General features: G+C 34.5%; 1 protein-coding gene and 1 pseudogene across 2 annotated transcripts; both read right to left on the bottom strand.

Moving 5' to 3' along the window:
* Positions 1-1,617: 1,617 nt before the first annotated feature.
* Positions 1,618-3,957, bottom strand: LOC115956895 (annotated as a pseudogene).
* A 1,729-nt stretch (positions 3,958-5,686) lies between these two features.
* Positions 5,687-15,312, bottom strand: LOC115955620 (sec1 family domain-containing protein MIP3). 2 transcript variants are annotated; one of them, XM_031073820.1, is made up of 8 exons: positions 14,605-15,312; positions 13,917-14,125; positions 10,867-11,010; positions 10,488-10,637; positions 8,574-9,083; positions 6,493-8,046; positions 6,339-6,407; positions 5,687-6,066 (listed from the first exon to the last, which is right to left on the bottom strand). In XM_031073820.1, exons 2-8 carry the CDS (start codon positions 13,962-13,964, stop codon positions 5,917-5,919), a joined length of 2,625 nt encoding a protein of 874 aa, XP_030929680.1. In that variant the 5' UTR covers positions 13,965-14,125; positions 14,605-15,312; the 3' UTR covers positions 5,687-5,916. The 2 variants fall into 2 exon arrangements, with proteins under 2 accessions (XP_030929680.1, XP_030929681.1); XM_031073821.1 differs by having other exon boundaries at positions 13,917-13,987.
* Positions 15,313-27,430: the final 12,118 nt, after the last annotated feature.

Genomic DNA, 27,430 nt, shown 5'->3' with positions numbered 1-27,430 from the left:
TAACAAACTAAACACTAAACCATTTAAATGTCCATTTGAAGATCCTGTAATTTTGAATACTTTATATGCATAGTATTTATCAAAATATATCATTTTTGGTAATTTTTATGCTAAATGTGTGAGTTTTGGCCTTTTGGTAGCTTATTTGCATGCGCTTTTCTTCTTCTTCTTTTTTGTTTTTTTTGTCTTTTCCCCCCTTTATCTCTTTCTCTCCTAATAATACCTTCTTCTTTTTTATTGAAAAAAAAACATACATTTGAAATCCTAATAACGTAGAGGTGTAACAAATTAAACCTAAGATTTCAAAAGTATCGTAATAAGCCTCAAATTATTTAAGTGGAACCACATTGTATTTGGATTTAAAAATAAATTAAGGGTTTAATTTGTTACCTTTGAAACTAAAACATTTAATTTGTTATATCTCTTAAATTATAAGGTTTAAAATATAATTTTTACTTTTTTTTTTAATCCAAAAGTGGTTTCAAAGTTTTTTGTAAGACAATTATTTAATCGAATATTAGATAGTCTATAGCATGGTGGATATTTTGTATATCCAAGTAGGTTATAATACAAGTTTGATCTCATTTTGGTAGCTGAAGAATGTTGTTTGATCCCACTTTAGAAATGGACAAGTGTTATTAGCTCTTAGAAAAGATAGAGGAAAAAAAACAATAAAAAAGGCATTTGTGTGACTATGTCAAATTTTAGCCTGATATTAGGTTGAAAGAATGTTGAGCGGAAGTTTCTATATTTTTTTTTCGCTGAAAACTAGGTTCACCGAATTTCAAGTAACATTGTGTTGAAAGTAGAATAATGGTTTATGCAAAATTTGTAACCAAGAGTTGCACCGCTTGACATTTAAACGTTTATGAAGGTTGGGAGATTGTTTCTAACTATTTTCTAACAATTATAACACTTTATTTGTGACTTTTCATGATATATATATATATATATATATATATATATATATATATATTGTTTATACTCTTAATATTCCAATCTAATAAATGAATAATTTTCTCTTAGAAACATAAAAAATTCCGTGGGTCTTCTCCAAGTTGTTATTTGTAGTACACAATAAGTTTGGTTGTTTCCTAGAAACAATTTTGCAATAATCCTATAGCAACACTTGTGGGGAGGCAAATAATGTCTAAAGATAACGTTAATTTGTTCCTCTAAGGCATTATTTATTATTCATTTCATTGTTTACCTCTTATTCTTTTGTTCCTCTAAGGCATTATTTATTATTCATTTCATTGTTTACCTCTTATTCTCCAACATAACATATGTTTGCCTTTAAAGTTCTCCAATTCTCTAATTCAAACAAATTGTACCTAACTACCTAAGAACAAAAACACATTTATAAAACCTAACAACTACACATTTTCTCATAACAAATACATACATCAAACAAGCTGACTCTATCTCATGGAAGGTGCAATTTTAGAAACGCCTGAACTTGGCTTTAAACCTACTACCAACAGTTGAATAATTTATTTGAAGTTATATCAGTGAAATGAGAATTTACAGTCATTCATTGAGAGGTGCACTTGCATTGTCTAGAGCACTTGAAACTCATTGATCATACATAGGTGGTCAAGAGGAAGCTCAGGGCCATTAATATGAACTAGTTGAAGTCTCAGTTTCCTGGTAAAAATTTGAAATCACAGGATCTTCTGCAAGTCGTTGCAAAATCTGTGGGATTGGAGGCATGCCTACTTCCATAATTCCTTCCAGAATTTGTACTGCCTGCCCCATGGTTGGTCTATCCTTCTCATCATCTTGAATGCACCAACAAGCAACTTTGCAAGCTCTAGTTAGCTCTTCTATGCTGTCACTATTCTCCAATTTGTAATCTAGCAGCATCATAACTTCTTCCCTTTTGTTTATTGCATTTGCAACACTAGTCATAAAGTAGTTAGATAAATCATCATTTAGCATGTCTGTATATCTTCAACCTGATATAATCTCGAAAAGAAGCTTTCCAAAGCTGAAAACATCAACTTTTGGAGTGATAGCCTCACTTGAAAGCCATTCTGGTGTGAGGTAACCTCTGGTTCCCCTCATGGTAGTAAAAACCCGACTAAAGTCCCGACCAACAAGCTTTGCAAGGCCAAAATCAGCCACTTTTGGATTATAATCAGCATCCAACAAAATGTTTTCAGGCTTGATGTCACAATGTATGATACAGTCTCTGCACTCCTCATGAAGGTAAGCCAATCCTCTAGCAGTCCCTAATGCAATATTATATCTTACCTTCCAATCCAAAATTTGGGAACCCTCTCGAAACAAATGTGACTCTAGAGAACCTTTTGGCATGTAATCATAGACTATAAACCATTTTGAAGCTTTTGCACAAAATCCTCAAAGGCGGATAAGATTAGCATGATGAATTGTTCCAACTATGCTCACTTCTGCATGAAACTGCTTCTCATCTTGCTTTACACTTCTTAGTTTTTTCACTGCTATGGCAGTTGAATTGGGTAAAGTCCCCTTGAAAACAGAACCAAAACCAGCCTCACCAAGTTTTTGCGAGAAGTTCTCTGTAGCTTTTTTTATAATTCATGGTAGTTGAACAGCATCAAGGAATCATCCATTGCCTCAAATGTGCGAGCAGATTGTCTCCTCCATATTATTGTTAATACCATACCATAGAGGAGAAAAATTGTTGCAATTGCTCCAACAACAATCCAAATAGTTTTTCCATCTGTCTTCGCTTTACTTCCCAAAAGCTCAGATGCTGCAACATGGACATGGATTTCTCTTCCAATCTTATTTTCAGATGAAAATTGTTGTAGATTGACCAGTTCTCCTATCCAAATAAAACATTTGTTATCATAAGCATAAGCAGTGCATGAACAGTTGCTCAAGCATGCTGATTGCATTCTTTGATGTTGTTGACTCTTAATGCCACTGAATTCACTGGAAACAGCATATTGGGAATTAACAAAAATGCATCATTTCCACTGTGATCACATTGTAATGGGGCTCTCCTCACACAGCCACCTGATTGATCTTTCAAATTTCATTCATCTAATTTGCTTGGTTCAAATCCTTGTATACAAGCACAATCAGTGGAATTTTGCTCATTGCAGCTACTAAAAGCACCACAGGTAGCATAAACCTAACACTGGTTCTTTGGTTTTATCCAAACCAAATTCCATTGCTGGAGCTCCTTCCACCATACAGATAACGTGAGCTGCCCAGTTACATCCAGCACAGATCTAGTAAGTGCAAAATCGGATGCAGCAGAATATATAAAATAGCTCTCATTTTCATTTGAAACAAAGGTAAGATTTTTAACATAACGGTTCAGGTCTATTTCAGGCAGAAGGCTGAAAATCTTCCCTGACCATTCCCCACTAGTCCAATACAAATTAGACCTTCCATTTTAACAAGTAACTTGTACCTTTTGGTTCTAGTTCAGCAGAGAAGAGCCCAGGTGTTGGATTTTCACAACTTCTCCACGAAGTTAGAATTTGACTATCATTAGTAACTTTATTATATCCAAACTTGGCACCAGGCAGCCATGTATCAGTTGGGTGATCAAAACTCTGCCACATTATGCTAGAGGAATCTGAATTTTTTCTTAAGATGAAATTTCCATTGTCAAGAAGCACACCTTAGTAGGCAAGCTAGAGGTTGAATTTGTAGACCAAACTCTAATCTTGTTTGATGTGAGTAGGACTAAGTTACCATCCTGAAACAGCTGTAATGTTGAAGAGAATGGGTCAGAGACAGGTTGATTCCTGTTGGCCACCCAAACCACTGTTTTTTTTTTGGTATTGGTAATCCTTTATACCATATGCCTATGTAATAGTTGTGAGAGTTACCTGGTGTGAAGAAACCCAGTTCAAAAACTCCACCTTTGGATATTATGGTTTGGTTCCCAGAGATAGACTCGCCTGAGAAGATGGTATCAGAGCCAGTGGAAAGATTGCCACTAGTGACTGGCATAAAGAAAAGTAGAACAATATGAATCAGCCATGGCTTCTTGCTTCTGGATTCTTGTTAGTGCCATTGTTGATTTTTGTTGTACAAAAGCCGAATTTTGTTGAAGTAAGCTCAGATTTTTCTTTTCTATATATATTTTTCAAAATTGTTGTTTCAAATTTTTATTAATGTAGTCAATACTTTTTTTTTGGCTGAATTTTTAATGTAGTCAATCACTTGCACAAACTAATAGATATCCAGACTAGTTTGATAAATATGGTCGGTGCCATTGTCTGGTGGGATACGAGTTTTGCTTGTCCACAAATTAGTGGTGGTTCTCTTAGCTAGCTAGTGCTAGATATCTAATTTGATTTGTTAACCTGAAGAAGACACTTAAGTCTGAACACAGGTTGGAATTCTATAATAACTCACAAGTTAGTCATTGTACATTTCTGATCTTGACAATATTGATTACATGTCTGATCTTGGAGTCGACAATATTGATCACATGTCTGATCTTGGAGTTGGTCGGATTAGTTAAAAGAGTTTGAATTGGACAAGTAAGTTGGGGAGATGACAGTGAAAGAGTTTGCTCTTTTTTTTTTGGCTGTGTCATTTTTCAGTTAGTGACAGAAAAGAGAGGGGAATGGAAATAATAAATGTGGCAGAAATCTATGGGAATTGGTGGATGTTATGAAATATAGATGGTAAAGGCATTTGATCTACTACAGTTTTGCAGTTGGAACAAAAGATAGGTTACGAAGGGGGATTTGAACTTTGAATGTGGAGTTGTGAACAGTTCATAGCCTTTCCTAAGATGTCATTATCTTATAAAACAAAATTTCAAAGGCAAATCTTATATATTCTTGGTCTAGCAGAAGAGCCAAACTGAGTATAAAACATCAAATTTTATTTATTTACTAATAGAATATTTCAAATTTCAAAGTAGTTTGATGATCTAGCAAAAAATTTATTGTATAGATATTTGGTGTTGCATCTAGGAGAAGTATATATACGTATATATGTTGGTTGAGAGAGTATTTAGAATTTGAGTAAGGTGGAACATTTGGGATTTATTTTGGCTCACTTGCTGTCCAGTTGCCTTACAGTAGATTTGAAGATTTCAGCCAAGCTTACAAGCACATTCAATGGACGCAACCAGGCCTATGCAAGAGAGAAGTTTAAAAAGTGAAAAAGATCAAAGGTAAAAAGTTAAAAATATTTTGATTTAATGACTGGGATTAAAATCAAATTTTTTTAACTTTCAATATTAATCATTAAAAAAAGCGTAGCTCAGTGCACCGAATCTCAACCAAGAAGGGGAGACTAGAGGCTTTAATTGAGATTTACCCTTCTCATTATTATCATTTGGATAACTTCTCAATATCTTTATTAGAAATACCATAAGGTGCTAACTAGCTGAGCTATGAGGTTTTTAGCAGATATACTCTTATTATTAATGTTGTTATTATTATTATTATTATATTCATCATCTTACAACAAGTGAAAAAAGAATAATTCCAACCCAATTTTATATCCCATTGAACCTTTTGTAGTACATTACATGTTGCTCTATTTGTCTACATGAAATTTTATTCATCTTTACCATGCAATTGACAGGATGCCATGTCTTTAAAATTAATCCCAAATGTTGTGTATTTCCAACGGGAAACAATCAACATGCCTGTCCGCGTTATGAAGTGCAAGTGCAACAATTTACAAAAGTAATAATAAATGAAGATGCAAGCAAAGGTGCTAAAAAAGAAAGAAAGATAATACATTATTTTCATCCTCATCCACACGCAAATGCAGAAAGAGAGTATACACGATACTTCATACCAGGAGCTATGTGTGATATTTTCCTTCCCATTTTAAGGGAGCCAATTCAACTATAAAATAAACTAAATTTGAATTGCTCAAAACAAATAGCAGATGAACTGTTAGCAAACAGCATTTCAGATTCATTTTATATTTTTTCTCTCTCTATCTTTTACCAATTAAGGGATTGAAGTAACTGGAGTCCCCCATTAGTAAATCAAGCATATCATAAGGAGTTAAAAAAGTTGTTCCACCAAGAAGCAATTCGATTTCAGGCCTTCCACTCTCAGATAAAGCCTCCTGAGCTTCACGTACCTTGTGACACAAAAAGAGGACAATGTCATGTTTCTTCTTAAGGTAATGAGGTTTCATGTTTTTAATAAGTAGACAAGAATCGTTTCAAAAATACATTAAAGATCTTTTCAAGGGCAAAGGCTAACATAACCTCCATTCCAGATGAGCCTCATTTGGGAAGGAAGTAAAAAATTATTTGTAATTAGATTGTTATTCAAATGCTTTAAGTATAGCAATAAATTGTTGGGAAAGGCAGAAGAAAAATAAAGTTAACGAGCTCAAGAAATTCAGACCTCGAGACCATTGATGCCCCCAATAACAAAAACCAGAATGACGTTTTGGTCAGCAAGACTTGGTTTTGCCTGCAGAACTCAAAAAAGGCAATCTTAGCTTATTTGAACTATTGAAGCAAAATTCACATAATGAGTCACGGGGACCAAAACTTACCTGCCCAAGGCCAAATCTTCCAAACCCACTTTTGAAAAGTCGTCCAACAGTAGAGGAATGGTACTCCAATCCAGGTACATCATACTTGCCCAACACCCTTGTTAGAAGTTTATGAAGTAATCCTTTACTTGTATAGGGATCTCCACTAAAATTACTTTCTAAAGACAACGTCCCATCCCTCAATGGTAAGTTCCTCCTCTTCAAGCTAGATAATTTATGAAGAAATTTGAAAAGGTTATCCACCCTATCACGCAACTCCAACTTCAGCTGCATGTCGCCATACACTTGCTCTTTGTTATTATAATTATCAGCATCTTCATCACCCCAGCTAGCCCATTGATCATCGTCAAAATCATCAATTTCTAATTGATTTGAAGACACTTCTTTGGTTTTCTCTAATCTCATCCTGTTTAGGTTGGCTTCAAGGTCTTCCCTTAGACCATGCAAAAATTCTAGTTTTGCTATTGATGGGTTTTCAAGAATAGCATCCACAATTGCCTCTTTCAACAGATGCTCCTCTTGCCAAGAAAAAGGACCATCTGACCCAGATGTTGGGAAATTCTCACCGGCCAATATATATCCAGTAATTGTAAGCAGTAAAGCATCTTGAAAAGAAAGTACTCCATGTGAAGGCTCTGTTTTGCCATTCTTCTGTCCATGTGATCCCACCAAAGCACTCTTATTGACAAGATCACCAATTTGAGCAGCAAGATTCTGGGTTGTGTCTCCAGCGCTAGCAGTCAATATTTTCTCCGCACTGATAAATGCATCCCATGTGGCACAATGTGATTCATCAAGGGCAACTAATGTAGCTGCAGCTAACTGAATGATTCCTTTGTTTCTCATCAGAGATGGCTGACTATTAGCCAGTGCTTTGATCATAGGTTGCAACTCAGACTTTGTAACATAGCCACGACGAGATTTCACATTCACAGTTATATTTTCCCGATGCAGAGTTTCTTGGAGCCACTTCTTTACCAGAATGCCCCCATCCTTGGTCCTCCTATCCATTATAGCTTCCAAGTATGGTGTTCCACGAAAATTTTCAGTGGAGACAAAGGACCCACTAGATAGCTCAATCACAGAGTGAAGGGGCCTTTTATCATTAACTTTGTTGCTGAGATTAGTTAAATCTACAATTTGAGAAGCAGAGTTAGTAGAATCCCATGCACATAGAAAAGCTTCGATGCTTTCTAGAAGCCGAAAATTATCTATTTTACAATCTTCTTCGCTTAAAATCTTTTGAAGTGGGATCTGAACATCAAGAGGAGTGCGTTGCAGTTTAGAAGGACCATGTTTGAGTTGGGTTTGAGAGCCTTTAGTTTGGGTAGATGATGTTGCTCGTTCCTTATGAGGCAAAGAGGAGAACATGCGATCAACAAGTGAGTCCCCATGGCAGCAAGGGGTTAGAAGATCAAGTGTGCGGTCAATGAGTAATAGACCTGCTGATCGTCTACGACGGCCTACATCATAAAGACTTGACATGTCTGTCAATATCTTCCCAACGGTTTTTGACAAATCACCAATGGAAAATATCTCCATTTTCAACTCCATCTACAAGATTAAGAAAAATAGACCATGGTCATAAAGGGAACAACCTAAACTTACCACAGGGGGAACATTTACCTGTCAACTCCTAAAGGGACCAACATATGCTTTCAATGGGGAAAACATCATTTCTACTCTTACTTGATAAGCTATATATCATGGAAAGGACCGTAGGGGTATTTAGGTAAAGAGTTAAGCACTCACGCACCCATATGGGATTGGACCCTTGATCTTATCCTCAATCCCTTGTTTATCTGGCAACAAGATGCCATTTGTTCCAAAGACCATTGGAAGTATTTTTGGCATTTTGACCTTTAGATATAAAAGCTAATATTAGAAACAAGGGCTTTGGTAATTTCACTTCCATAGCAACTTATTGTTCATAAATTTGGACATGGGTAAGATATAGAGTACCTAGACTTAAAGGATAGGCATATCTGTTAAAAACATAGGAAAATTGTAGGAACTCTAGAGCTCAGCATAGCAATAAAAGGCAACAAACAAAAGGTTATAGCGCACACAGAGCTTATTACCTTGGCGGCCAGATGGTAAAGAAAATGTGCTGTAAGAGTTGCCCCAGGAGGAACATCATCACCATCAGAAGGTAATCCAGTACTTAAGGGAGGCAATCCAGGACTAAGGGAATCCTCATGTTCAGCTGATACGTATGCTTCGGCAATTGATCCCTCTGAAGGTAAAACAAAGACTCTTGGTGAAAAAGGACACAAAAGCATGGGGAAGTGATGCACAGAAACAACCAATTTTTGCCCTACATCTTCTACGTGACCTATTAGATTATTATTGTATATATCTCTTCCACTTGAACTAGCTTCAATGCGAGGAAAACCCTCTTCACTGGACGTGAGTCGTGACCATCCTTCATCTTCAAAGGGTAAATTATCCTGTAAGCTTTTATCTTCTGGCTGTTTAGACTTTGTCTCAGCTTTCTTAACAAGTTCCTCATAATCTTGGACAAGCAAGGATTCATATTCATGAAATGCATCTGGTCCCAGAGGTGAATCAGGATATGCAGAGTGAGATATCTGCATTTTGGTATGGCATTTGATAAGATTCAGCAGCAACAGCCAAAACAGATGGAAAATAAATAATTTATTTAATGACCTCTCAGATCCTGTAACATGGATATCATATTTCTAATTTAAACTATTAGGTACGAAATAAATTTCCAGTCACACAGAGTGAATTATCTGGTGCAGTCTGCAGGTAAAAATCTTGAAAGTGGTCACTTTATGCATAAAATGTAGAAGAAAGAACCGTGTTCAAACTACCCCACCCAGGAACCCACTCAGATGGGACTTATACTGGATAATAACCCTTTTTAACTACTACAACAAAATAATTGTACAAAGATAAAAAGAGGTATGTGGATATGGTATGTAGTAATGAAATTTTATGGTTTTCACTTTCCATAATTTCAATAAGGTTAGAACCATGTAGCTTCAAATTATGGAAGGGTTTGGGGCATGAAAGACATTTTGCAAAATGTATACTGCTAGAGTTCAAATTAAGTGGTTCACCATTCAAACTCTCAGCGGCAGAAACCTTATATGTTTGGTTTTAAAAGGTAAATATATTCACGCAGGAATATCTACTGGTGGCAACCCAAAACAATTGACAGAAACTGGGAATAAAATCTTTACCCAGGATGACATTTTTCTTTTCCTTATATAGATAACCAGGGACTATTTCTATGATTTTTTTTTTTTTTAATTATGATTCCTCTTTGAGACATTATCAGTAGAAATGGGTCTCAAATGCATACATCTCAGAAGCATAAGCAGTAATGCCCAGGACATTAATATGAAGTAGCAAAGAAATTTCATGGGTGAAAACAAGCAAAAGTACTCAAGCTAAGAACATTTGTGAGAGGAACTTTTCTCCTTTCTACAGATCTCCCAGTCCTGGGTCTTGCAAAAACACAGGAGAAAAAACTTCGATTTCAGTTTTGGTACAGCAGTCAAGAAGTCCACATATAATTTTATATTTTTTTATAGGCAGATAGTGGGGGAGGGGGAAGGTGGGGCTTGAACCACAAACATGGGGCACCACAAAGGATTTTATTACCACTAGACTGTCACTTGAACCCCCATGCAAATTAAATGATATTGTCCCCCTGAGTACCCTTTTAAATATAAATTTATTTGATAAAATCAACTGTGGTTCTTATTCTTCTCATTCGGATCAAACAGTCCAAGTGTTCAACTAGTTTTTAATCAAATCAATGAATTCACAAAATATAGGGCCTTGAAAAGTAAAAGCAAGAATTATATTTAATATGATTGTCAACAATTAAAACGAGGAAAAATTAATTTATTTTACGTGCAAATGAAAATTATACACAACATTCAGAAAAATAATGGCAAGTGCAGAAATGATAAAAAGAAAAAAAAAATGAATAAACTGCAGAGAAAAGCACTAATTAGCACCTCTGAGATTGATGTAAATATAATACAACGACGAACACCTTGATGTGTGCTTAGGCAACGTAAAATATACCGATGCGCGTCACTTAGTAGACGGGATGTGATGACCACTATTTTCCTTGCAGCATCAGATTTTGAGTTCCAATCAACCACCTAGAGTCAAAGCAAATACAAATTACAACATGTTTGAGATGAGAGCAATAAATGGTGTCTTATCTACAATGGTTGGCTATCATAGCTAGCGCGCGCACACACACATATTGATACAGACACTTTCTGTTTATGAGGTAGGTTCAAATGTGAAGCCATTCAAACTTGTTCATATCAGGTTGAAAGAAGCAATAAAAGACAATTTAGGAGACACATGACCCTTTTAGTTTACCACATCGAGAGAACACATGTTCTCCAAACTGCAAACTGCACGTACTCCAAGGTCCAGCAACACAGGAAATGCCCCGATAAATTGGAAACTTTCTGTAGATCCAGCATCAAGGTAAAGAGTTGCATCTTCAATGTGCTCTGATATCTAAAGACAAAGGTGAATATGGAATATTAGAATAGATCAACTCAATGTTGGACTGAGATAATCACATGTCGAGTTAATACTATCAATAAAATTTCAAAACTCAAAAATTCATGCAGCACAAGTTACAGAACTGCTACTGAGAATTTGTGATGGCTACAGATAATACCATAAAAACCTTTGTTTGTCTTATCATGTACACCAAATTTTATATCAATTAGTGTATAACACATGCATGTGCATGGTACAAGTAAAAAAAATTACAATTACACACATATATAGATTCAAATTATACTCTCTCTCTCTCTCTCTCTCTCTTTTATTTTTTTATTTTAATTTCTTTTTGATATACACGAGTTTACTCTTTCTTTTTTTTCTTTTTATTGAGGTTTTGATGATTTATTTATATTAGACATTTTCTCTTTTGCACCTCACTAACTCACCTAGAAAAAAAATAAAAATAAAAAAACTTAAATAGGACACGTGGCACAAAATTAGACAACAATTGGAATCCAATTTAAAACCTAATTAGATTTTCTTTCAGCTTTACCTATTAATATATATATATATGTGTGTGTGTGTGTGTGTGTGTGTGTATAGATTGGATGTCATTTATTAAGGTTATAAACCCATTTACCAAGAAAGCCACATAGAATTCCTTAGGACTTTAAATGTTTGATTCTTAGACTCATTTATTACTTAGGCAGCACACAATGATTTACTTATTTCTACTTTTGACTGACTCTTGACCTGCCAAGGGCTGGTTTCTCAGTTCCAGCAACAATGCAGTGCTTGCTGCGTCAGAAAGCTTATACAAGAAGATTTCAGCTTGCTTACTACCCATTATTCATCACACTTCTTTAACCACCTACCATTGTATATAAGCCCAATCATCTAGAAACTAACAGCCCAATTGGTCACTTTCTACCAGAGAAAATAAAGAAGTGAAAAGAAAAGCAAAGAAAGTTACATGGTTTTCTCAGAACTGAAAGGAAAATAAAAAGAAGATATCTTTTACACCTTTTGTTCTCGCATCAATTTTCTCCCAAAGCTACCTATTTTGAAAACCAATTTTGGTGGGCCTCTAAGGAAAATTTTAAATTATTTTCTTCCCTCATTCTTTCCTTTTCACTTCTATTTACTTACCAAACAATTGAAAATAAGACAAATTTGAAACTTTTATCTTCTTTTCCTTTCTCTAGTAGTAAACCATAAGCAGTGTAAAACATCAATCATGGTGTTCAAACTCTAGTATTAATATGATTTTTAGGTAATTAAGAGTGTGTTTGGATGAGCATATTAATTGGTTTATTTTGTTTTAAAAAATAAATAAATAATCTGTGTCAAAAGTACAATTGTACTTAGAAAATGTCAGGTTCTAAATAATTGATGGTGAAAATAAGTTGGGTTCTTAAGCTAAAACAAACGGACAATAAGAAAAATAAATTAAGAATACAGATAGCTGATTGACAAGAGCAAAGACTTTGGCAACTGAAAGGAATGAACACTGCTGCAGAGAAATACCCTGACATATTCAGGTACTGAACAATAACTGTGCCACCTGTGCCAATCCATGACACTTGTAAACAAATACATATAACAAACCGTGCACATAACATTCAAGGATTAATGTTGGAAAGTGTCAGTAGTCTATATAAATTTGTGGAGTGTGGAGAGGGGATGGAGTGGATAAGTTGTGTTGGAAACCTTCTTCTCGAGGGGGTTTTGATGTTCAATCTTACTATAAGGTCTTACAATCCCCTTCTCATATGTCTTTTCCCTAGAAGTCTGTGTGGAGACCAAAAGTGCCAACAAAGATTCATTTACTTTTACATAGCCAGAGAATTGTGAAGCAAGGGTTTACGCTTTTTGGGGTATCTTGGGTTACGCCTAGTGGTGTTGTGGAGCTTCTAGCTACTTGGCCAGGCAGTAGGCATAGAAATGGTGTGATTTGGAACATCATCCCTCATTGACTAATGTGGGGTATTTGGCGGGAGAGGAATTCTCAGATTTTTGAAGGAACCAAAAGATTGATTCATGACTTCAAGCTGTCTTTCTTCCAGACATTGCTTGGGTGGATGAATGCATCAGGTGTTTTCAACTTTGCTTCTTTGTCTAATTTTCTTGATAGTTGTACTTTTTATGCTTCTTAGTTAAAATTTGTTTTCACGTATTCCTCGGCACACTTCCTGCGTGCTCTGTCTTTTTGTAGTAGTTTCTTTTCTTTCAATGAAGTTTTATTATTTATCAAAAAAAAAAAAATTGTTGAGGCCAACAGAAAGCTCAAATTGTGTGTGTGTGTGTGTGTGTGTGTGTGTGTGTGTGTGTTTTAATTCAATAGTTGAGGGTGGGGGATTTAAAACTTGGACGTCTTTGTTGGAAACACCAAGAGGTGCCAGTTGAGTTACAAGACTCTTCACAATAGAAAATTCAAACTATTGAATTGCATGCAAAATGAAACATTCAAATTTGAACTGAAATAGTCTAATATGATATAACTTGAAGGATACACGAAATTTGTTCCTTTAGTTAAGTAGTGTAGGGTGTAGGAGTAACCAGAGACAAGTTTTACAATTCATGCAGTTTCTGTTTTCCTTTTAAAAACTCTCTCTTTCACTTCAGATTATGAATGTCAAAGAATTACTCAAACCCAATGGATGCATTGGTCTTTCTATTCAATATCATTTGCATTCAAAAGCGCCCCCCCCAAAAAAAAACCTCCAGATATCAGCCAATGACTAAGGAATATACTGCACTAGTAGTAGACACAAATATTGCATACGATACTTATATGGAAAAATTCAATATATTCTCAAGCAAATGAATAGATAATGAAGTAACTTTCAAAAAGCATGGCCTTTAGACTGCAGCAATTCAACATTCATCACCAAAAAAAAAAAAAGACGTACCTGGCGAATGGAATCAATGCAAGATTTTGTCACATCAACCAAAGCCATGTTTCAAGGTAATAGCCTTCACTCTTCAGTAAAAGATGCAAGGGCAAACCCAGTAAAATAACAAAGAAACTCTTAGATCATTCAATAAAAATTCCAATCTTTATGAGTTGATAGGCCAATCATCCGCATGCGATCAAATTCGTCTTTCAACTCAATTTCAACTGATAAGCAACGTACACATTTAACCCCGTATTAAAACAGTGTCAAAGTTATAAAGAGATCATATAAGAGGAAATGGCAAATCAGCTCTATACCTTCAAATAAATTTAAAAGTTCAAGCAAAGACAAACACATAGTTAATTATGAAAATTCAGCTATTAAGATTTGGAGTAAATAAGCCAAATGAATCACATTTTCACATATACACAGCCGTAAAAACCACACTTTTCAAGAGCTTAATTCTCTGTTTGGTTGCCAATAAAACTTACGAACAGGAATTCTATTTTTTTTTTTTTTTTCCTTTTAGATTAATCTAACATTTTGCTTCATGCATTTTTTAGGCATTTAGTCTGAGCGGAAGGGTCCAAAAATCCGAATTTTCAATAAAAACCCGAGATAATGGAATTTTACTACATTTTCTGGGCAACCAAACAGGAAGCAATAATGCGATGAGAACAATTGTGGTGTTTGATAGGATTACCTTGACAATTGAGATCCCAATGGCGCTGAAGAGAAGAGAGCCCTCTCCCTCTCGTTGAGCTTCGGATCGGAGCCTCGAGGTTGTTTGTGTTTCGGACTTTGGGACTTGGGCCTTATTGTTAAGCGCGGACTTGGATTCGGTTGGGACAGGCTCACCTCCCGTTCAATACCCTCCTGTTTTCTCCATTTTTAAAATAGATGAAGGACACGTGTAAGTGATGCAATCCAAAGGCCAAAAAAAAAAAAAATCCACAAAGCAACTTTTCTTTCATTCTCTCTCCATTTTTCTCTCTTCGTCTCTCTATCTCTCAACTCTCTCTAGAACTCCAGAACTGAGCATCAAAGGTGTTTCTCTTTCTCATTAAGTGGTGAGGTTTGGGTTCAATTTCCTTTCCCTGATCTTGTTGGAGATCCCATGGAATATTTCATCCAATGTCCCAATTTCGCCCTTTCTTCTCTGGCAAGCGCCGATCTTCTCAAGTAAGGTCTGATCTTGGAGCGTCTGATGCTCAGCTCTGAATAGAGCTAGACGGGGAGAGTAATGGAGATAGTTGATTTATTCAGTAATTGCTATAGTACTGGAGATTTGTGCACTGTTTTGTGGATTTTTACCATCTTTGTGTAGAAGATGAAGGAAGGAACAAGACAATTTACTGAGAAATACTCAGTTCTGGAGTTCTAGAGAGAGGAAGACGGAGAGAGAGTAAGTTGCTTTGTGGTAGGGGTGTGCACAAAACCCACCGATCCGTCAAACCCGACCCAATCCAACCCGATCCGTCGGGTTGGGTCGGTTTTTTAGGCTTGGTGGGTTGGGTTGGGTTATAAAAATTTTTTTAATGGTGGGTCGGGTTAGGTTTGGGTCATAAAATTACAAACCCGCCAAACCCAACCCGATCCACCCATATTTAATATATATTTTATATTTAATAATTTTTTTAAATCAATTATAGGGCACTTTTATATATATATATATATATATATATATATATATTATATTTAATAATTTAAAAAAAAAAAACTAGCTATAGAGCAGCATTTCCTCAGTTCCTCCTACTAATACTAATTTAATATATATATAATATATTATATAATTAATAAATTTTTTTAAATAGTCAATTCTTCCTATCTTATATAAAAGCCAATTAGTTCACACAAATCCTAACAAATTACTATTGTTGTTTAGTTATTAGTGTTGTTTACCTTTAAGGAGTTACATTGATACTAATCTTTAGGTTTTTTTGATATATTAATTTTTTTTTACTCAATTTAATAATAATAATAATAATAATAATAATAATAATAATAATTTGTCAAACCCATAGGTTCAACCCGACCCAACCCGACCCATGTGGGTTGGGTTGGGTTGGGTTGGACTTATGTGATGGGTTGGGTTGGGTTGAATTTTTTTTGACCCACCATGGTGGGTTGGGTCAAAAAATCCCCTCAACCCGACCCAACCCGACCCATGCACACCCCTACTTTGTGGGTTCTTTTTTAGCCTTTGGATTGCTTTACTTACACGTGTCCTTCATCTATTTAAAAAATGGAGAAAACAGGAGGGTATTGAACGGGAAGTGAGCCTATCCCGATTCGGGGGTTTTAACCTTACCACTTTTTTTTCTTTATTTTCTTAAAATGAAAATTACATTTTAAAATTTTTTTTTTTACTTTATATGATATTTCATATTTTGTGTCGGATTTTTTATTTTGTTAATTTTTTTTTTTTTAAAGTCTTGGTTTATATGATGTTTAATATAAAATTGAAATTGTTGATAAAATTTTGTATTTGGTCACTAATTTAAATTTTCTTACAAATACCATTGTCACTCTAGTTTTAAGTAATAGTTTATCGAATATTTATCTCTCTATTATCTTTATTTAATAACTACCAAATTGATTTTATGACCAAGTGTTAGTCACTAGTTTCTCATTTTTTTTCAATTATTGTTTAAAATAACAAAAATAAATACCATAGATGGATGGAAGTTTTAAATTGAAATTAATCCATTAATTTGAGACTTTAATTAACAAAATAAGAATCTTTATCTAATATGAAATCTTATAAAATATGGGTCTTTTTACTATAATTTCTCTCTTTGTCCTCCTTTAAATTAGCTAGGGATTCAAATCCCCCAACTATCAAATTATAGAAATAAATAAATAAGTAAAGCCCACATTGGTTGAATTTTTAATTAATGTATTAAAATATCTTAAAAGATAGCTCACCAAATGATGTTCCCTTACAAATTTGGATTTTCAAAATAAGACCAACAATTGGGACCAAAAGAGTAATTCATTATAACTAGAGGGTGTACATAGATGATAAAGCCTAATAATTCAATAAATTGTTCATATGAGAAACCAATCCAACTTGAAAGCAATTTGGTTTTGGTTTTGGTTTTGGATTTAGGTTTGCATTGTTCTCAATTGCTAAACTCAAACAAAACTAATATATTGCTTATACATCATCATAAAAATTAAAATAAAAAAAAGTACTACTTATATATTTTATATAAGCTAATTTGTTAATAAGTGCTTTGAAACACGAGTTTAGGTGTGGCTAATTGTCACATAGATAGAGTCAAGTTGAACATATCCTATCCTATCATTATCAATATCAATATTACAAAAGAACGCTAACACAAAAAAGCATGTTTAGGTGTTTTCAAAAAAAAAAAAAAAAGAAGCATGTATAGGTGTATTTAATATTTTATGAAATAATATTTTTGTATATTTAAAAAAATCAATTCGTGTACAGATATCAAGGAAAGCACACGTAATGATAGTGAAATTATTCATGCAACCCATAAAAAAAAAAATAAAAAATAAAAAATATTCATGCAAACTAATGAATTATAAATGGCTAGTGTGTAACTCTAAAGAGTTACACATTTTTTAAATAATTGGATTTAAGTAGATTCAACGATATAAAAAATAAAAAAATAAAAAAAATAACTCTCATTAATGCTAATATTCTAATTAAGATCTCATTTGATGATGCTGAAAATCGTCAGTAAGCGACACGATACTCTCGTGCTCGAGATGATACCTGCGAGACAAAAACAAAAACAAAAACAAAAACAAAAAAAACCCTAGGAGAGTACCGATGTGGTACCGGCCAAAGACCCTCAATGGTCAAGTTAGACAACTTTTCACAATTCTAGAGTGCTAGGGTTGGGGTGAATTATGCATACCTTGATTTGTGAGAATCTTAGGGTTTTTATAGTAGCATAGAGCTGATATTCGTTCCTTGGCTTAGAAGACCTTTCCTTGTAGGAGAGATTTTCTTTTATTTGCATATCTTACGAGATCCTTTCTTTTTGGGACTCTCCAAATTTGAGGTAAACGTGTGGCGCAAGATATTTCCTTTTTAAGTTTCTTGAGGATTACTTAAATTGCATGGAGGTTACGTGACCTTGTCACCATCCGCATTTCATCTGTCACCTTGAGGATCGTCCTATATCGTGCAAATGTCATGTGACCTTGTCACCGTCATTTATTGCTTTCTAGGTAACTTTTGATTATATAGTTTCTGTCAAGCCCAAAGGGTAGGTTTTTTTAAGATTTCTGTACGCATAATTCACTCCAACTCTGACACTCTAGAGTTATGAAAAGTTGTCTAACTTGACCTTGGGAGGGTCTTTGGTCAGTACCACACCGGTACTCTCCTAGGGTTTTTCTTTGTTTTTGTCTCGTAGGTATCATCTCGAATACATGAGTATCGTGTGGCTTACTGACATTTTTGGCATCATCAATTGGCGCCGTCTGTGGAGAGTTAGGAGATAAGCCATATTCATCGCTTCTCGGACAAAAAGTTGCATGGTACTTACTCGTTCAATGGCAACAACCACCAACAATCAGGGTGATGAACTGCGCACCACTGCCCTGGAGAGACAAGTCCAAACCCTCGCAGCAGCAGTGGAACGTCTCACTAAGTAAAATCATGACCTGGAGGAATAGCTGCGCTAGAAGAACGCAACGCTGAACACCTTAGAGGAAGACCAAGAAGGAACTAAGACAGGGGCGGAACTACAGTGGGGCAGGGGGGGGCCATTCCCCCCCCCCCCCCCAACCCCACCAAAAAAAAAAAAAAAAAGCTAGTGTATATATATATATATGTTGAAATTTTAAATTTTGGTCCTAATAGACCCCCCAGTTAAAAAAAAAAAAAAAAAAAAAACTGGTATACATATGTAATTTGAAAAATTAAGATTTGCCCTTAAATATATATATTTTTGGATCTCCTCTGAAATAGTGCCGAGTTCCATTTTGATAAATGTGTTGAAATGTTTAAGAAACACTTATTTTATATGTAGTATTTTGTTGAATATGAAATAGATGTTAGTTTTTATTTTCATAAAAAAAAAATAAAAAAATAAAAAAAAAAAAATTGTTTTAAGCTTTGCCCCCCTCAAGTTCGAATCTTGGTTCCGTCCCTGAACTAAGAAGGGCCAGAAGGCAGCAATGCCCTGAGCAAACAAGATCGACAGGATACTAGCCGTCCATTTGGCATAAATACGGCTCCCCCTCAAATAGTCGCAAAGATACAGATGATGAAGGAACGGATGGACTAGATGATGAATGCCCTCAGAGGACGGGTGTCCAGTGACCTTGACAACTTAGTCCATCGAACTAATTCACCATTCACCGCATCCATCTTGTCATTCCCTCTACCACTAAAATTCCAGATGCCTCAGGTAAAAAGCTACGATGGATCAAAGGACCCCCTAGATCACCTGAAGTCTTTCAAGACTTTGATGCACCTACAAGGAGTGGTAGACGAGATTATGTGTAGGGCCTTCCCTACGACATTGAAGGGTCCCACGAGAATTTGGTTTAGCAAGCTGACACCAAATTCCATAGGTACCTTTAAGGAGTTAAGCGCCCAGTTTACCTCAAACTTTATCGGGGGGCACAGGTATAAGAAATCCACCGCATGCCTAATGAACATCAAGCAACGAGAGGATGAGACGTTGAGGTCATACATAACCCGCTTTAACAAAGAGGCACTATCAATCAATGAAGTTGATGATAAAATACTTATTGTTGCATTCATGAACGGGCTACGAAAGGGTAAGTTTCTATTTTCCTTATATAAGAATTACCAGAAAACCATGTCGGATGTGCTTTACAGAGCTACTAAATACATGAACGAGGAAGATGCGCTACTGGCCTGCGAAGAGAGACCCCAAAAGAGGGAAAGGCAGGAAGAATCCAAACAAGACAAGGGGCGAAAGATAGTAAGATCAAGAGACAGAAGGGATGATAGGCGCTCTAAGCCTCCCATAGGGAAATTCGCAAGCTTCACCCCACTGAACACTCCGATTGATCAAGTCCTGATGCAGATCAAGGACAAAGGATCCCTGACATTCCCTAGAAAACTAAAGGGAGACCCTAGCAAGAGGTCCAGAGACAAATACTGTCGTTTCCACCGCAACCACGGTCATGACACATCCGAATGCTATGACTTGAAGTAGTAGATAGAAGCTCTCATCAGGCAAGGGAAGTTGTAAAGGTTCGTCGGTAAGGAAAAAACAGACCAACCCTAGGAGACACCTGAACAGAAAGAAAACGAGCATCCCAGACTCCCACTCAGAGACATAAGGATGACCGTGGGAGGGACTGCGGCATCTGGCTCAACTAAAAAGGCGTAAAAAACGTACCTATGGATGGTCTAAAATGTCCAGTTGACGAGATTCGTCCCGAAGATGGCGCAGATCGACAACCTTATCATCGGGTTCACGGAGGAAGATGCCAGGTGTCTCTACCACCCTCACGACGACGTGCTTGTGGTTAGCATTCGGATAGGGGATTACAACACCCACCGGGTCCTTGTGGATAATGGGAGCTCCACCGACATCTTCTATTACCCTGCATTCCAGCAGATGAGGCTAGATAGAGAACGGCTAGTTCCTGTTAACGCGCCACTCGTCGGGTTTGGAGGAACAAGGGTACACCCACTAGGAGCCGTCACTTTATTCGTAATGGTCGGAGATTACCCTCAGCAGATCGCCAAGGATGTCACTTTCCTAGTTGTTGATTGTTCATCTGTGTACAACACCATATTAGGTCGTCCTACTTTGAATTCATGGAAGGCCGTAACCTCAACCTACCATCTCATGATTAAGTTTCCTACTGAGTGCAGGGTGGGAGAAGTAAGAGGAGATCAAGTGGTAGCATGCGAACGCTACATTGCTATGTTGGAGATGGACGACCATTTGCAGACCATGTGCATAGAAGAACAGCGGACAGAAGCAAAACTGGTGGAAGAGCTAAAAGAAGTACTCCTTGATGATGCTAGGCCAGAACGAACAATGAGGATAGGAACCTTGGCCAGCCGGCTTGTGTGACAACCACTCACGGCATTCTTGAAGGCAAACCAAGATGTGTTCGCCTGGAGTCATGAGGACATGCCAGAAATTGATCCGTCAATCATAGTCCACAAGTTGAATGTCTCACCCTCATTCTCTCTTATCCATAAAAAAAAAAAAAAAAAAAAAAAAAAAAAAAAAGAGTGTTCGCACAAGAGTGAGACAAAGCCATAGTTGAGGAAGTTCACAAGCTACAGGAAGCCAACTTTATATGAGAAGTGTACTACCTTGACTGGCTGGCGAACATGATGATGGTCAAGAAAGCCAATGGAAAGTGGAGGATGTGCATGGATTTCACTGACTTAAATAGGGACTGCCCCAAGGATAGCTATCCTCTCCCACAGATTAACACCTTGGTAGACTTAACCGCAAGACACCAACTGCTAAGCTTCATGGACGCATTCTCTGGTTACAACCAAATCAAACTGAATGAGGCCGATCAGGAAAAGACTTCGTTTATCATCAGTCAGGGACTCTTCGCACGTGAGTAAGCCACACGATACTCACGTGCTCGAGATGATACTTGCAAGACAAAAACAAAGTAAAACCCTAGGAGAGTACCAGCGTGGTACCGGCCAAAAACCTTCTGAATGTCAAGTTAGACAACTTTTCACAACTCTAGAGTGCTAGAGTTGGGGTGAATTATGTGTGCAGAAATCTTAAAAAAACTTGCTCTTTGGGCTTGATAGAAACTAAATAATAATAAATTAACTAGAAAGAAATAAACTAGAAATGAGGTGTTATATTCAAGAACTATTTCAAAGCCAAATTAGACTTTGTTAGAGAACTAATTCTAGAGACAGGACTTAAGGGACTCTGGCAAAAAGCAGGTGATAAAAATGCAGCAAAGCATTTTGACTGGATTAGGAAGCTTTACAACTACATGACTCCTTATGTTTCATCGTTTCCAAGGCAAGCTTATGTGAATTATAGAGATCTTGATTTAGGGATAAACAACCACACAAACTTTGTACAAGCAAGTTCTTGGGGGAACAGATATTTCAAGGACAACTTCAACAGATTGGTAAAAGTGAAGAGAAACGTAGAGAGAAAGTCAAGAATAACACTTTTTTTGGGTTTAGAGATAGATATAAAATATAATAAATGAGGAATAATTAATGAGATTCTAATCAGAGTATTAGCATTAATGAGGGTTTTTTTTTTTTTACCATTGAATCTACTTAAATCCAATGGTTTAAAAAGGTGTAACTCTTCGAGCCCCCGCACCCGCATAAACAATTACCTAGCAAAAAAAAAAAAGATGTTACTCTTTAGAGTTATACCAAGTGTAACTTGAACTCATCTTATCACAATTATAAATTCTTTTTAGAAGAGTTTCAAATTATACATAGTATTAGCTTATATTTTTTTTTAAACCATACATTTTTAAAATATGTAATGGTTTCTCATTTTATATATATATATATATATATATATATATTTGTTTTTTCACCTAATAAGTAACTTACCACAAATATTTAAAAATAATAATAATAAATGAACACATGATGAAAAATTGGACTCCAATTGAAATCTAGTTTAGAATCTGGACTCTTTGATTTTTACACTCAAAAATTCACTTGGAACGAATTTGAAAATTAAATGGGACACGTGTCTCATATAAGTTTTTGAATTTTTGTGCTAAGTGAGTTATTGTATCAAGATTCACGAAACCAATTCCTAGGGAAAAAAAATCAATAAAATATATGATAGTAAAACCAATAGGAAAATCCAAATAAAATTTTGAATTAAATTGTAACAATCTGAATCAAAAGTTCTAGTAGAAAGACAAGATGGGGTGATCCGATCCACTCCAAGAAGGCGACCAAACTTGTGTAAATATAGAATAATAAATCTCTCTTTAAAAAATTTACATTGTTCGTAACCTTAACCTTCATTGAAAATTTTAAAAACATAGTGACTCACATCTGCCGTCCAGATATCTATAGTCGGGTCCTCTCCAATTCACATGAGATTCCATTGATCACTAAGTTCCTTTGTAGCCTGCAAAAAGTATCGTCCATCGGTCCACAGCAGTACTTTCTTCATTGTTATAAGTGCCAAACCTTAACAAAAAGTCAAATATAAGGGTAGTGAATTTTAGGCATAATGTGCATCTAATCACATATTAGCAATTTATAACAATTGTAAAGATGCAAACTTTGTAAGTGAATAGTAAGCTAAACTCAGTGCCAGAACCAAGAAGAAAGCGCTTTAATCTGAAACTCAGTGCAAATGTAAAGATGCACTTTGTAAGCAATTTAAAACAAAGATGCAAACTCTAGCTCTGCTATCTTTTTAGAAATTCCTTGCATTCACCTTTTTTTTTTTTATTGAATAGTAAACTCAATGCATTTCATCCCTATAAAAATAGTCACGTGTTGCCATCCTAATGGTTGGATGCAGTGTACCCAAATCAAGTTCTTATTGTAATCTCTTTGGTTTGTACGTTTAGCAGCAAAATTAAAAAAACTTAATTAATACAATAACTCACTTAGTACAAAAATTCAAAACTTATATGAGACACGTGACATAAAATTGAAATTCTAATTTAGAATTCTAATTTGATTTTCTCTCGACTTCACCTATTATTATATACTATCTTGTAACCCCATGCATATGCATGGATACACTTAAAGATATACAACAGAACGTATAATATAATTCCTATGTATAATTTAAATACTACTGATAGTTATTTTTATATTTTGTTAACTCTTTAAAAAAATTTGTAAGGATATTATTAGGTATAAAATGTAAATTGTCCATGTTATTTTTTATTATTATTTTGAAGCACTTTTTTGTTTATGATTCATTTATTCTAGACTCTTTGATTTTTGTACTTAATAACTCACTTAGATGAATATTTATGATGTGATCTCACATTTGATTCTAAAATTAAGAAATAAAACTCTTTAAGAATAAACAATTTAGGACACATGACACAAAATTGGAACTCTAATTTGGAATTCTAATATGAGTTTCTCTCGACTTCACCTATTATTATTATTATTATTATATAAATATATATATATAAATGACTTATAAATTTGAATTTTTTTTAGTTATATGAGTATGTCTTTTATGGTTTATTATAATGGATTCCTCGTTTTTTACTTTAAATTAACTAATTTGGCATAAAAATTTAAAAATTTAGATTAGATGAGACACGTGATGCAAAATTAAACTTTAATTGAAATTCAAATTTTACACTAAATTAACTCACTTTGCACAAAATTCTAAAATTTAGATTAGATGAGACATATGGTACAAAATTAAACTCTAATTGAATTCAAATTTGAAATTTAATTGAATTTTCTCTCTACTTTACATATTATTATTATATATATATATATATATATATATAGATATAGACTAGTCGCAGACCCTGCGCGTTGTGCGTGATAATTTTTTTAGGGTGATCTCATTAAATTTATTTATTATTTCATTTTGAACTAATTTAATAAATAGTAATGTAATTTATAATCATATTTTAATTTATTATAAGGACAATCACAAATGTAATATATATATATATATATATAATTTTGTCGTACCAAATCAAAACAATACAATTTTTCTCAAGAATTCCAAAGCTATGTTAGTGTAAATATTAACTTTTTAATCAAAGTTATTTATAATATTTTGCGTATCATTTAAAATTATAAAAAAAATCTGAAAAATCTTTCTTTTAGTTTTAAACAAACTTTCTCAAATCAAAAATTTTCTACCATACAATTAAAAACACCGAGAAACTTATCTTAAAAATTAATAAAACTCAACAAAACTACAATTCAATAAATAAATAAAAGATTGCAACTCTTTTTCCTTAAAATAAATAAATAAAACCAAGAGTTCAATTCCAAAGGGAAAAAAGTAGAGAAGTTTTTTTAAAATAAATAAATAAATAAGTACTGTGTTAATGTTGTCATAATCTAATCTAATATCTAATCCAACATATGAAAAATGAATAGATAAATAAATAATTTTAAACACAAAATAGAATTTGTTATCTTAAAAATCTCAAAGAAAACACTTGTAAGGGTGCAATTTGAGTCTTAAGCCCAAAAGTTAAAAGGATCTAGACTCAAAGAGCCCAATACAATGAATTTGTAAAGAGTGGGTTATAAAATTAGGCTCTAATGAGTTGGGTAGCAATTATAGTGGATCCAAATGACAATAAAATAAAAATAGACTGGTTTTATCTAAAGAAAATCGTCATCGGCACAGTCCAAGGAGATCAGTTCTTGTATATAATTCTTGAAATTGATTACAAGTACAATTCTTATTGCTACAGTCTCTCTCTCAATTCTCCGATCCCCCCCTCTTAGGATCTTCTCTCTATTTTGTATTCTTTTTTTTCTTTCATCTCCACTTTCCACGTGTACATTAGATTACTAGTGTTGATCCTTACTCCATCAAAACCTTCCTGAAGTCTTTGGGAAGTAGCTGTAAAGCTGAAAACTACTGTTTAGATATCACTTTCTCATTAATGCGGCCAAAGAGTTAGTTACAAAGCATTTAATGCGGTAGTAGCAGCTTTCTCTTAGATATTTCATAGCTCCCATTTGTCTTGTATGTTTATGATGCATATCCTTATCAATAGAATTTCCTGGAATGTTACTCTAGATGACAGAATATACCTTCTGACCTTTGCTTCGTTTAGCCGAGGAGATACTCCTCCTCGGCCTACCTTCCCCACCCTTCTCATTCGTAGCTTGCTCATGGAGTTCTGAGTCTTACATCTTCATTACTATTTATGTGTCCTCGGACCACTAAGCGTCCTCAGACAAGGCCTAGGCCCAACATATATTCTTGGGCCCCTTATCCCTACAACACTAATGAAATAAAGAAGATGAAAAACAATATAAAATATTCATAAATACTTAGGGTACGTTTGGTACGCTGTAATAACTCTTGTAATGGAATAGTTATTCATGTGTAATATTAATTCGGTCATTTGACTATACCTTTATTACATAGATTAGTTATTACTTTGTAATAACTATTCTTTAAATTGAAGAATAGCTATTCCTCTTTAAAATGGATGTCATAGCTATTTCTTAGTGTATATAATAGGTTTTGAAATTAATATATTTCCAAAAATATAAAGTTTTCTTATATATCATCTTTTACAAGTTTTTTATATGTAACAACCAAACTTATGAATAGTAATAATTATTCTATTACAATGTCTTTTATTCCCAGTAATAAAGATTACTATTCCTAATGTAATCTACATTCAATGTACCAAACGTACCCTTAAGCATTTAAGAACATCATATAATAAAGACAAAACAATTTGCCGCAAATATATTAAACATAATATTTACAATCAGTGAAAAGAAATTGCATAAAGACCATTGTCTTCAACTACACTTACTGTTCTTCATTAACATGTCCAGATTATCTTGTATTTTTCCAAATGAACTAAAATCTGACAACAACACAAAATATGACATATTATAATATGATTTTTTCCCAATTCAGAACAGCATCAAACATCATTCATTAAAAGTATTTAGTTTGTAAATAAAAATACTTGCATCAAGGAACACGTATGAGTTAGTTAATAATAGGACAATAAGTGAACGAACCTATAGTAGGAGATCCTCCTATGGGTAGTGAATATTTTTTTATAGAAAATTTTTAAAAAGTAGAATTCTGAAAAACAAATATTCATCAATCTAAGGTAGAGATACAGGGAAAATTTTATAAAAAAATCCAACAAAAAATGAAAAAAAAAAAATTGAGAGAGAGAGAGAGAAATAACCTTTTTGTATGGGAAAAATATGCATAAATGGGAGAGATCGGTAAATTTATAGTAAAATGATGGGAATAAGAAGAATCAAAATAAAGGAAGATGAAGTGGAAAATTAATATGTAAAGTTAAATCCGACCAAGATGAATATATATAAATAATACTATTGTTTGATTTTTCATTGATTTATTATATAGATTATAACATAAAAATTAAATTAGATGAATGTGTAAAGTTAAAACCGCCTAAGATAAATTTGTAAAGCCAATATATTTATATATTTAATATTGTAAAAAAATTAAAGGTAAAAAATAAATATGAAAAAGATTAATTATGTGGCTAATGACGTGGTGGTGAAGTGGCTCAACAGGAGCTAGGAATGGCAACGGGTTGGGTTCGGGTCAGATTTCTTATGCCCAGACCCGACCCGCGGGTCTGTACCCATTACCCGAACCTGGCTTGTTTAAACGGGTTTTTTTATTACACCCAAACCCGACATGTCGGGCTCCGCGGGGCCCGGCCCAAAATCATACACCTAGAAATCAGAACAATCCCAAAATCACAAATCATAGAATAATAGAATATACATGTAATTTTCTTGACAATCATAGCATTTTCTTGGCAATTTTCTTGCCATCCAAACGGATGCCTCTAACAAACCAATCTGTATAAAAAAATCCAGCAAATCCCAGAAA

Source organism: Quercus lobata, chromosome 8 (assembly GCF_001633185.2).
Source record: "Quercus lobata isolate SW786 chromosome 8, ValleyOak3.0 Primary Assembly, whole genome shotgun sequence".
NCBI lineage: Eukaryota > Viridiplantae > Streptophyta > Magnoliopsida > Fagales > Fagaceae > Quercus > Quercus lobata.
The sequence above is the reverse complement of the archived record's forward strand: the minus strand, read 5'-3'. Positions and strand labels throughout refer to the sequence as shown.

Bases quoted from the DNA above. Each gene is read 5' to 3' on its own strand.
- LOC115955620 (XM_031073820.1), bottom strand. From the start codon at position 13,964: ATGGCTTTGGTTGATGTGACAAAATCTTGCATTGATTCCATTCGCCAG. The intron at 9,084-10,487 runs GTGCTAATTAGT...ACCAAAATGCAG, and splicing joins TATTTACATCAATCTCAGAG to ATATCTCACTCTGCATATCC. The intron at 6,067-6,338 runs GTCTGAATTTCT...TTGTGTCACAAG, and splicing joins GGGGCATCAATGGTCTCGAG to GTACGTGAAGCTCAGGAGGC.